At 41.7% G+C, this 12,805-nt stretch overlaps 1 protein-coding gene across 2 annotated transcripts in view; it reads left to right on the forward strand.

The window, feature by feature from the left end:
* The window catches only part of reln (reelin), a 107,406-nt gene that overhangs the window by 75,675 nt on the left and 18,926 nt on the right, over positions 1-12,805 (forward strand). For both annotated transcript variants that reach the window (XM_067590131.1, XM_067590132.1), the window contains exons 17-33: positions 121-187; positions 516-749; positions 2,076-2,237; positions 3,000-3,236; positions 4,249-4,441; positions 5,254-5,366; positions 7,305-7,442; positions 7,648-7,834; positions 8,633-8,838; positions 8,960-9,131; positions 9,400-9,606; positions 9,721-9,956; positions 10,122-10,279; positions 10,388-10,595; positions 10,706-10,782; positions 11,330-11,488; positions 11,590-11,784. In XM_067590131.1, coding sequence (XP_067446232.1) covers positions 121-187; positions 516-749; positions 2,076-2,237; positions 3,000-3,236; positions 4,249-4,441; positions 5,254-5,366; positions 7,305-7,442; positions 7,648-7,834; positions 8,633-8,838; positions 8,960-9,131; positions 9,400-9,606; positions 9,721-9,956; positions 10,122-10,279; positions 10,388-10,595; positions 10,706-10,782; positions 11,330-11,488; positions 11,590-11,784 — 2,949 coding nt within the window. The remainder of the gene's footprint in view (positions 1-120; positions 188-515; positions 750-2,075; positions 2,238-2,999; positions 3,237-4,248; positions 4,442-5,253; positions 5,367-7,304; positions 7,443-7,647; positions 7,835-8,632; positions 8,839-8,959; positions 9,132-9,399; positions 9,607-9,720; positions 9,957-10,121; positions 10,280-10,387; positions 10,596-10,705; positions 10,783-11,329; positions 11,489-11,589; positions 11,785-12,805) is intronic.

Genomic DNA, 12,805 nt, shown 5'->3' on the forward strand with positions numbered 1-12,805 from the left:
GCTCTAAAGTCTAATCTTTTCAGGTCCCAACCGACAATATTTTAGTTGTATTTTCTAAGAAGAAAATATAAGATAAACATTTTTATTGATGCTAATTTCCATGCATGTGTCTTTCTTCAGTGTATATTGGTCCAGCCTGTCTTCGTTTCTGCTCTGGGAGAGGACATTGTTCTCGCACAGGCTGCAAGTAAGGACTTGCTTTTATTAAACCAAATAAATCCGATGTCTCTACTTCAAAATGAGTCTGCTCATTATCCACCTAATGCCTTGCAGCACCAATCACCATTCAAAATTAATCAAATTGTATTATGGCTATGATTTATTAATGGATTTTCATTATCTCTGTCTTCTTTTTCTCATTTATATCCTTTACTCTTTGTAATGTTTCTCCTCTCCTCTCCTCTCCTCTCCTCTCCTCTCCTCTCCTCTCCTCTCCTCTCCTCTCCTCTCCTCTCCTCTCCTCTCCTCTCCTCTCCTCTCCTCTCCTCTCCTCTTCTCTCCTCTCCATCTCACAGATGTGACCCAGGCTTCAGTGGTCCAGCCTGTGAGCTTGCCTCCCAGACCTTCCCAGCTTTCCTGTCAGAGGGTTTCTCTAGTCCACGCCTCTCCTCCTACCACAGCTTCTCCTCACTTCGTGGGGCTGAGGTCAGCTTCGGCTGTGGGGTGCTGGCCAGCGGCAAGGCCCTGGTCTTCAACAGGGACAGCAGGAGACACTTGGTAACAGCTCCACTGGACAGCTCCCAGGCCAGGTAATGGTAGAACTGATAAAGAACAGAATCAGACACTTTAGTTCCAAAGGAAATTTCAGGAGAGTGAATGGATGTCAACACAAGGGCTTGAAGTCCTCTACTTGCAGTCAAGCTCATCATTACCTACAAGTAAAATAAAAACTTGGTTGATATACATGACACACATACAGACATAAGAGAGAGAGCATAGACATAAGGGATTGCATGTTTATGTTCTTATATAAATATATATAGTACTAGTCAAAAGTTTACAGTACCAGTCAAAAGTTTGGACACACTTTCCCATTCACTTAAATGAGAGAGTTTGTCCAAACTTTTGACTGGTACTGGACATGCACCTGTTCAGCTCGCAAACAATTCTGCTGATTGTGCTATCTGTAGATTTCTCAGCTAGACTTCGGCTTGTCTTCTTCAGGTGTCTTTACTTCTGATTGATACTGCAAATGTTCCAGCCAGTCAGCTATCCACTCTCCTCCTTTGTCAATCCCTCTTTCCCTCATACTCTGTGTTCCAATGCTCGGAGATGGATTGTGATCATGGGGCGGACTGCAGATGAGAGGAGAGATGAAAAGAGAGGATAAAAATGTGAGAGAGAAAGATAGAGAGGCAACGATGAAGTTAGATATGGCATCTGTGTTAGATTGATTATGCCTGTTGCGGCTCTCAGTGTGCCACCTGATGGCCATATTTAATGCCAGTTTCCTGGCTGATTGAGTGAACAGCTGCCTGAAAGGGGAAACTGCACTGCTAATGAAAGCACAGCTCAGCCAAGGACAGAGAGAGCTAGGGGGGTGGGGGGGGGTGACTGGCAGCCTGAGACAGATGATGGAAATTATAATAAATATTACATTAGTATAGATAATAATTTGTGTGTCCAAACATAGATGAACCCATAACAAGACGGAAAGTCATGCTACATGACTGTTTACAATAAACATGGATACATGAATATGAACTCTGGCTCTCATTCACTCTCTCTCTCTTTTACTCTTTTTTGCATCCACCTCCTCTCATCTAATTTTGTCCTCATTCATTTAATCATCTCATCCATCATTCTGCCACCTCCCTCCTACCTCTCTGCTCTGCATGACTGTCTGTTTATCTACCCTCTTATGCCTTTCTCTCTCACCTTTTCCTTTCCGAACACACTTGATCACCTTACTTTTCCATCTTCTCATTTGTCAACCTGCCCTTTTCTCTATTTCTATGTGTGTGTTCCTTTTTTATTCTCTGTCTGTTCCATCTGCTGCTCCCCTTCTCACTCCAATTGACCGTACTCTTTCTTGCTTTCAATTTCTTTCATATTATGACTTTCATTCCCTCCAGATACCTACAGTTTACCCTTCGACTGGGTAGCCGAAGCACCCTGAGCTCATGTCCTGCCCCAGACCAGCCAGGAGAGGGCGTCCTGCTGCATTACTCCTCAGACAATGGCATCACCTGGACCTTGCTGCAACACTATGCTTACCAAGGCTTCCATGAGCCGAGGTACCTCCTGTGTTTAGCACGTGTGTGTGTGTGTGTGTGTGTGCATGCTTGTGATTCCATGATTCCACAGAGACACTAAGACTGCATTAACACACACATTTGCACCCCTAATGGTGTGCTGGAGGTATAAGCTACTGGGACCCATTGAGTCAATTAGTGCCATCTATGTGTGTAATGAAGACAAAGTGGACTAGAGTCCAACTGCGCAGGCCTGGTCTCAGAGCTCTTCATCAGCACTAGGAAGGTCACCAGGAGGCAGTGAGTCAGGGACATGGTCTACACAACTATCTAGTGCAAAGGAGCAAGTACAGGTTGTAGCTGCATCAACATGTCTGTTTGTACAAAAACAAAATGATGCACAAATCAATGTTAATAAAGAGATAGATGGTCTTTTTTTGGCTAACATGGTTGGCAATATGAAGCAAAAATGTGATGTGATATTGTATTTATACATCTTAGTAGTACTGACCATCTGCACTGTGTCAGAATCTATTTTAAAATCATCCAAGTGTACATTATATACAGACAGCAGACAGTGATCATATGAGGTTTAGATCCAAGTCAGAGCCTGAGTCACAGTTTAGTTAGCCTGTGTGATTAATTCCAGATGAACTGCTTGGCATTATGGAGACTATTCCTACCTTTTTCTCACTATTCTGACATTTGTGCGGTTGAGACCACGACACATGCTCTACTTACATCAAGCAAACTTTCCATCATGCCTCAATAAAGTTCATTTGAACCGTTTTTTCCTCTAAATAGGATTGTGTCAGTGGAACTACCGCCCGGTGCTCGTAAGTTTGGCGTGCAATTCCGCTGGTGGCAACCATACCATTCAGGCCGCAGTCACGATGTGTGGGCCCTGGATGAAATCAGCATGACCTCTGTGCTGTTCAACACCATAAGTCTAGACTTCAGCAATGTGCTGGACGTCACCCAGAGCCTGGGTTTTTATCTTGGCCATGTCCAGCCATACTGCCAGCATGACTGGACCCTCAGGTAGGAGACCTAGTGCTCTAATACAGTTAATATACTGCTCAATATAGAGTGGTGGTAATTGAATGATTATATTAGAACTTAGTTTGTAGTTAAACCCCAGAGGGAAAACTTTAACTAGTTCGGTCGCTCATACACATGGACAAATGACAAGAGACACAAGTCAGGTTGGTTACAGCAGACAATATATGAAAGACATACAGTAGTAACAGTAACACAAAAACACATATCCTAAGAGGACATTAGTGTTGCACAACAACCTCCTAGCCACTAAATTAAAAAACCCAATGTATTCAATACAACTGATGAATTAAACAAAAGGTTAACCATAAGTGATGTGCCAGAAAACGGGTCCAATAAAATGATTCCCAATAAGGCAATACATAAGAAATGAAGCCTTACAAACATCTGTAAAACAATACATATGCAATAAATCCTTACACATTATGTCAAAAACACAACCTGTATCTCAGAAACAAGGCAAGTGTCACAGCTCTTGGCACAAAAAACTTCCCAAATTGTTCTTTTGAGCATCTTTCCATCCTTAACTGGTCATTGAGTATACTTGTGAGACTACTAAAAACAAGAGATGACCTTCAAACTGAAGCATAATTTGAACTCTCCTGGTTCTTCTCTCAAAAACCTCATATAATGAATCAGGAGTCATACCAATCACAGACCTTTTTAATAAAAGCAGTAATCTTGTTTCTATAAGTGTCATTAATGCTGTTAACCCAACATGCTTTTGTTTTTAAATTTCTGAAATGGTGTCCACTGTGGCAGGCAGCAATGCATGCTGGAACCTGGCGAGCTGAATGAGCTGAAAACAACACACAGACTCCGATTTTCACTGGGATTCTATCTTTATTCAACAAATAAAAACTTAATTTATCATTTAAAATAATAATTTGACAGATGCTATAATCCCATAAAAAGTCTACACATAATGGCTTTAACATCATGTGCTGCAGCATCTGACATATGACATCCTCTCTTCCTTCATGTTGTACTCCAGTTTCGCTGGTGAGCCCAGCCCTGGCTCCAGTATCCGTTATGTGGAAACCCAGTCAATGCAGATCGGAGCCTCCTACAGTCTGCAGTTCTCACTGGTCATGGGCTGTGGCCGTGAACCCTCCCCTCACATTGACACCCAGGTCCGCCTGGAGTTCTCCACCAATCACGGCCTCACCTGGCACCTGGTCAAAGAGGTAAGGAGCATGAAACATATTCACCCTTGCTTCCTCATGTTAAGTGATTGTTTGCAGCTTGCCCTTTTTCACAGCCTTGCACACACCTTTGTTTATGACTTAGGAAAAACTTGTAGAAGTCATCCTGGAGAGAAACAAGGAAATATATCATTTATTCATGATCATGAATATTAATTTACCCATTACAGCCTCAGTAATAATGTGTAAATAATGAGAGTCTTTAAATGTGGCACTTTGTTCCAGATGAGAAATTATCACAATTACTTTTTATCATCCTACTTTTAGCAAATACATCGCAATACTTGAATCAGCAAGCAGATTATCTTCCCATGATTCAACAAAGATTCTCTGTAATCACAACTGGCTCATAAATATTCATAAAGCACCAAAGTATCTGCCAAGGTTTTTATTGCCTTTGGAATTGAATAGGGCGTAATGAGTCTTCCATCAGTGAATTTTCTCTAATTCTCTCATGTGTATGAAAATGCAGTCATCTGGCAAGTGCAGGCTGTAACTCATGGAATGTCCTGTACTGTTAATCCTTGCTTGCCTTCCAGTGTTCAAGGTCAAAGATACTGTAATCCTGCATTAGCCTTTTATGTGCATATACTGTTGGGCTGATGAATCCTCGGGGTGTGTCTGCGGTACAGCACGCTGGTTTTGAGGAATTTGTTACAACACAAAGTCGACAATGATTAATAAAATGATTTGTTATATGGATTCTGAGTAATGAACATTAAGCAATGCTTTTCACCCCCAAAATACATATAAAGTGTATCAAATGTTATAAACCTGTCTTTTCCTTCATCTAGGCCTGTCTGCCTGGCATGCCAAGCTGCTCCGAGTTTACAGCTCCCAGTGTCTACCACCCGTCTGAGTTCAAAAACTGGAGGCGCATCACACTGTCTCTACCTCAGAAGACATGGTAATACACATCTGTACAGCTGAAACAGAAGAAAAGATTCACAAAGTGCCCTTTGGGATAATATGTTCTCTGATCTTAGTGTTATGCTGTTTTTTGCAGTTAACAACCACATTGTGCAGGAGATAGTGTGAAATGTAACATAAAGCTGAAAAGGATAACAGTAGAGAGCATCCACACACAGCTACAGACAAGTGCACAAACTATTACACATCCATCTCTGCTTAAAAAAAGTGAACTGAGAAAGAAACATATTGCACAACATTGTTTCAGCAATAAAGCACAACAGGGTTTAATGCAAGCTAAAAACAAAAATTCTTCCTGCAGCCCTATGATGCAAAATGCTCAAATTCACTCTTTGTCTCTATCTCTCTCATGCATGCACACACACACACACACACACACACACACACAGATATCCTCTCAAACATTTACATCAGTTTCGGGGATGTTGTTTGGTATGTTTTGGTGCAGATGCCAAAACACGAGATGACATTTCTTTCAATTTATTTCTAAAAATGTCAAGACGAAGAAATGCCTCATGGGCCATTTACGTCTTGTAAGTAATCTAAAAGAAAACAAATGGCATTTGTCTGTATTGCTTTAACATAATTGCAAAACTATTCAAATGAAAAGAAAACTACAGCAGGAATCCAGCACTCACTATGTTCTCCACAGCAAGTATGGAGATGTAGCCACAGCCATAAACAAGTTATGGATAGCTGTGTTTATGCCTCAGTCTGACACACTCGGGAGATGTCATCACAAATGAGGTGCACACACTGACTATCTGGTTCACTACTCATTGTCAGGTGCCTAGTGTTGCTATAATTATCTGGAATAAGATAGTTTTCCCAAACAGTGAATCTAAATAAAATGAGAGGTTTGCGATACCAGTGATCTGAGCTACTGTGTGAACTCAGCTTATGGTTTGGCAGGCAACAACTGACACACTGCCAAAGCTTTCCAAGAAGAACTTTTAAATTTGTGTTCTACTTTTGCCAAAATGTAGATTGTAATTACATTATAGTAAGTGAATAAGAGGGTAACTACAGTATTTAGTTTATATGGCATATCAAACCAAGTCACATACTGAACCAATCATGCTGTACTGAATATTTCTTGAGGATTACATATACCATTACAGCCGTAACGAACACATATATCAACTCAAATAATCACATAAACCTTCCACACTGAGCACTTTGACCTCCACCTCCATTTCATTTTGCTCCCCAGCTCCTAAATAAAGGTGGTCTAATCTCCTGCGATGTGTGATGAGAGGTCATAAGGTCATGGCAGTAAATGATAATAAAACAGTCGTGGCCAGCTCTTTACAATGTGGTCCAAGTTGATATGGGTCACCAAAGCAGCGAACCAAGAAACCTCGTTTCTATATAACACCCAATATACCTGACTATCTATGCTTCCAATGCCATTTGTCATTGCTGTACATGCAGCAAACAGCAAGCACGGACAGTCACTCACATGCACAAACACGCACACACACACACACTGCACACACATCCACAGCCTTCAAACCTCTGAGATGATGTGATGATGTTATTGCCCTTTCTCTGACATTCATTTCACTGCAGAATACACACACACACACACACACGCACACACAGAGGAAAACACACATGTGATAAGGTTAATCTATACCTGCCTGAACACTAAATCCACAAATCTCTATCCCCATAAGAGAAGTAGATTATAGAGTATAACATCATGATGTGGTTGAAATGCTGGCAATCACTGGCGGTCAGTTGATTTTTGAGATTATGTTATGTACTTTTAATATTAAATTACTTTTTATCAATTCTAATTGAGCAGTCGGTTCATAGACTAATATAATGCAATTTTCTTCAATCTATGTCTTGAAGTTAGTTTAAGATGACTTCATATGTCAGTGTGAACTGGTGTCTGTGCTGCGTTCAGGTCCAGTGCCACACGGTTCCGTTGGATCCAGAACTACTATGGAGAGCAGGATGAGTGGGCCCTGGATGACATCTACATTGGCCAGCAGTGTCCTAATATGTGCCACGGACATGGATGGTGTGACCATGGACACTGCAGGTCTGCCTTCACACAAAGACACGCACAAATTTAACTTCTGGTTGTTATTCTTTCATTGTATATTCAATATTTCTTTTGATGTACTGTATGTTTTCTACACTATTTATGATAAAGTGTACATAAGCCAGGAGTAAAAAAGAACACATCTAGCCTCTGACTATAAATACATTTTAGTGTGATAACTGTGAGCTGTCCTCTCTCGTAGGTGTGATGATGGCTTCACTGGAACAGACTGCCAGCCCTCCTCCCCTCTCTCCTCCAGTGTACTCTCTGATTTTGAGTCCCAGGATGCACTACTGGCCACATGGCAGGAGGTGATTGGTGGAGAGGTGGTCACCCCTGATATGGGCTGCGGAGTGGTCTCATCCGGTTCATCCCTGTACTTCAGCAAGGTAGAACAACTAACTTCAAAATAACATTAGAGTTACTTTCTGAAGGAGGTTATTTTTTTAGCCCCTTGTGTCTCTATGTTATTTAGCACAACATCTTGAAACACTTATTTTTTTATGGGAAGTTATGTGATTAGTTTTTGGTGCAGATCCAGTAATTTCTTTATATTTTCATGTTTTTCATACACAACTGCTTACTTAAAAGAATGAAATTTGGCACATGAACCCTATGCTTTTCTCAGTTTGTGTTTTGATGCAAATCCAAATCTAGATAAAAAATGTAAAAATATTTTTCTATTGTTAAAATAACCAAGCTCGAGGATTGTGAAGCCTTTTTGGAGGTATACTGATTACTTTCTATTTTTTACTGCCAAAAATGTCTGACCTTTGATACCTACATTACTTCTCCACTGAGAGGGTTTCATTTTATCACATCTAAATACTTGAGTCTGATTGGATGGAGTGTGTACATAATTTTTAGACAGCTGCACATCTCTGATGTATTGTAGTAGCCTCATCACTTTTCTTAATTAGTACACAAAGCTGGAAGTTGTTACAAAGAAGCATCTTCTCTTATTTCTTGCATTAATAAACATTTGACAAATATATCAACACAAACTTTCCATTTAAATAATGTGTTGCCACGAAATACAAACAAACATATAAAATACAAAATATATTTGTTCACAGAAAAAGTAAATTATTAAGTATACGTGGGACAAGTCCGCTTATGAAAGTGAATGCAATTAATGTTGTGTGACTCTTCCCGATCTTAATATGCACGGGTTTATGTGTTGTCAGGCTGGACTTAGACAGTTAGTGAGCTGGGACCTGGACACTGAATGGGCGGAGTTTGTGCAGTTCTACCTGCGTGTGGGCGGAGACTGGGCGGAGTGTAACCAGGCAGACAGCAGGGAGGAGGGAGTACTGCTGCAGTACAGCAACGACGGAGGCATCACCTGGGGCCTCATCGCTGAGATGTACTTCACTGACTTCACCAAACCTCGGTGAGAAAGATCTGCTTTCACAGTTGCTTGTACTCTCTATAGGAAAATCATTAGATATGTGATGTATATGTTGTAAGAAAAACCTCCATTAATGAGTCACTTTTCATCTCTTCTTCCCCAGTTTTGTCCACTATGAGCTTCCCTTGGCCTCTAAAACACCCTCCACACGGTTTCGCTGGTGGCAGCCTCTTCACTCCGGGGATGGCTATGACCAGTGGGCAATTGATGATGTCATAATTTTGTCTGAGAGAGAGAAGCACATCATCCCCATGGCCAATCCTACTCTGCCACAGGTCAGGAAACAAACAGTTGGAGGATTTTTTTTTGCTAGTGTGTGATTTGTGTTCTGACCTCGTGCTGCAGCTTCAGCGTCATCTTGAGATATTACTTCTTTTTATTGTAATGGAAAGTGTCAGCCAAGCTGAGATAGAAGAGCTATAAAATCTCGAATCTCTCTGGAACTGTATTCATTTGACTTATGAGAAATAGGTGCTGCTGCAGACACCGGTACCTGGAAACGCAAAACACTACACTAAACATGGCTGTCTTCTGTCTCTACAGAACTTCTATGAGAAGCCAGCATTCGACTACCCCCTAAATCAGATGAGTGTCTGGCTTATGTTGGGTAATGAAGGCATGGAGAGGGAAAGCAACAACAGCTTCTGTGCCCCAACACCCTCTGCTATGGTGTTTGGGCGCTCCGATGGGGACAGGGTGGCCGTCACCAGGGACCTGGCCCTGCGCCATGGCTACACCCTTCAGTTTAAGGTACTCACATGGAAAGTATAGAAACTAGAAAGGCAGATGGAATTTAAACACACAATTATCACCACACAATTTCTAAATTTTCTGGTGCATCTATTCCACTGTTTCCCCTACCAGTTGAACATAGGTTGTGAGTCAGAGTTCAGCGCGTCTGCCCCAGTCCTGCTGCAGTATTCCCATGATGCTGGTCGTACCTGGGCCTTGGTGAGGGAAGGCTGTTACCCAGGAACTCCAGGGGTTGGGATCTGTGAAGGCAGCAACCGTGAGCTTAGAGAGCCCACTGTGTACAATACTGGAGATTATGAACAGTGGACCAGGGTCACTGTGGTCGTACCACGCAATGTTGCAGCCAGGTAGCTATGGTTACAGGCATGCAATTGGATCTTCTAAGTAGAATTAGTGATTTTATAAATTTCTTTTACATGGAATATTTTTGTTTAACAGTTGAATAGCACAGTTTAAACATCTGCAGTATATTTTTCATTCCCTCTTCCTCACTTTTCCCCTCCTTTCCCCAGTAAAACCAGGTTCCGCTGGTTCCAGGAGAGCAGCCTGTACAGGGATGCCCCACCTTTTGCCTTGGATGGAGTGTACATCTCTGAGCCCTGTCCAAACCACTGTGGGGGGCATGGAGATTGCATCTCTGGAGTCTGCTTCTGTGATATGGGATACACAGGTACACTGACAGATATGGAAGGAAAAAAGACAAATAGTAATCAAAGAAAAATGTCATGTTTGTATCTTTATATAATACACATAATGATTCCCTTTTTTTCCCCCATAGTGGAGCAGGATAGTTGTGTCCCATCTGTAGCCAGTCCCACAGAGCTGACTGAGGGCTTTGAGGGGAAGCTGAGCCCACTCTGGCAGAGCCTAAGTGGGGGACAAATTGGAGGGGGCTGCGGCATAATCGGTGAGGGAAAGGCCCTTTACTTCAATAGCCCTGGGAGGAGAGAAGCACGCACAGTGCCTTTAGACACCACTAACACAAGGTGAGTAGAATTCACTCTTAAAGTTTCTTAAAGTTTTTTAAGCACTGGAGACCAGGTAAATCTGTGGCTTATTCAGTGTGAAATTTAGTTTTATTACTCTTTACATACAGGTTGGTCCAATTCTACATTCGAATTGGAAGCAAGAGTTTGGGACCCACTTGCACCAGGCCTCGCTCCCGCAATGAAGGTAATTGTCAAACTAAATTGGTTGTATGCCTGTAGTCTATTTACTGTATATTAATGTCTCCTGCTGCAGTCATGTGGCTCTTTGTTAACAGTGCAGTCTATAGTGAGCAGCTCCACATCTGATCTGATCAGTCCTCCACCGGCTTGTCTCTCCACCTGTTCCTTCTCGCTTTGTGTCTTTGATCGGCCTTGTTATCCAGCCAAAGCTGTGTATCTACAGATCTGGTCCTCATTGTCAGTGTTTTTTTAATAGAGAATCAAAGTCTAGCGTTGTCTGTTCTATTCTGTTCACCAGTCAGCCGATTGTGGAGCCCGCAGCAGTGTTGAAGGCTCAGTCTGATCGTTTTTTCACTGTCAGATAAAACTCTACCAATTTTCTAAACAGCTTGTCTGTAATAATCAGGGCTTCTGGACTATTGTTCTTTTCTATTGAGTCCTAGTCTATTGTTTCTTTTCATTTCCTGCCTAATCCACTCAGTTTTGTATCTGTAAAGTATTCTCCGCTGTCTAAAAGTGTTATCTACTCTGCTCTTTTTCTGTTGTTCCAGGTGTAATTGTGCAGTTTTCTACGAATAATGGAGTCCAGTGGCAGTTCCTGAGGGAGCTAGACTTCAGCTCCTTTCTGGAGCCTCAAGTGGTGACCATCGAGCTGCCACCTCCAGCCAAATCCCCCTACACAGTTTTTCGGTGGTGGCAGCCACAGCAAGGTTAGTGCATAATTAGGGTGTACGATACTACAGAAAAACACACTGAAACTCAATAAAATACAATAAAACTCTTTCTTACTTCTTTCTCTCTATCCTTATAGGGAAACACTCCGCCCAGTGGGCTCTGGATGATGTCCTCATTGGTATGAACGACAGCTCCAGAACAGGTTTCCATGACAAGTTCGACGGCACGACACCTCTGAGACACAACTGGTACCGCATTCAGGGTGGGGAGGTGACTGTGGACTGTTTGTCATTGGACACGGCACTTACCTTCAACTCTGAAGCCATTGATAGTGAGTCACATGAACACATACTGTTCATAAGTACATACACTAAGAGAAGAGGGCTTATGACTAGACGGTTGTCAGTTTTTATCGCTAGACAGGCTCGGAAAATGAAGGAGTAACTCTCTGCACCCTCAACAATCACTGTCAAGTGGCCCCTGAGTAAAGCACTTAACATCCAACAGTGTTAGTGAAGCTGCTGTGTATGTAGTGAGCAGCCCAGTGTGAATGTGTTGAAGTGAATGAATGCAAAGCAGGCGCAAAACTACTGGACTACTCATCTGACTTAGCTTTTCAGAAAAAAAGGTAAAAGATAAAAAATATACACATACATGTACGTGCCTAGGCACATCTAGTATATCACAGACACAGATTCACACACATGTACTCAAACAAACCACATAAATGGCTGTACAGCGACATCACAGTGTTACACACACAAGAGGCTGAAATTAAATCACCCATTTACTGTGGCGCCATGGGTCCTGCATTATTAATGAGAGCAAACCTGATTGAACATCCTGCCTGTTATTTATGCTAGCATCAAGCTGTGAGCGGATTTATTTTGTGCAAATATTACATTATAACCGGGCCCATTCATTAAGAGTGCACAGCAAGAGCAATTTGGCAACACATCTATAAACATAAAGCTCCCATGTGCCAGTGTTAACACATAAAGCACTGATCGTCAGACTTGATGGCTGCTCTTATATGCGCTGAAATATCCTTAGCACTATCCATTATATTCAGAGCTATATATTTGCATTTGCATTTGGACTTGTTTTGGCTTTGTGTTTTGGGTGTACACTTTTCATTTTGGGTGGCATTGACCTTCAAAATTAAATAATTTAAATACTGAGAATAACATTGCTCTTAGATTTTGTTATAAAGTGACTTTATTTTTCAGTATGTTAACCATGTATTATTCTAACCAGCTGAAACATACTGATTTACTGATGTGTGTTGTTAATGCACCGCTGAAGAAAACAATGTTAAATGTTCACATTAGGATTATTTTCATTATCGATCA

This window comes from Thunnus thynnus, chromosome 5 (assembly GCF_963924715.1).
Source record: "Thunnus thynnus chromosome 5, fThuThy2.1, whole genome shotgun sequence".
NCBI lineage: Eukaryota > Metazoa > Chordata > Actinopteri > Scombriformes > Scombridae > Thunnus > Thunnus thynnus.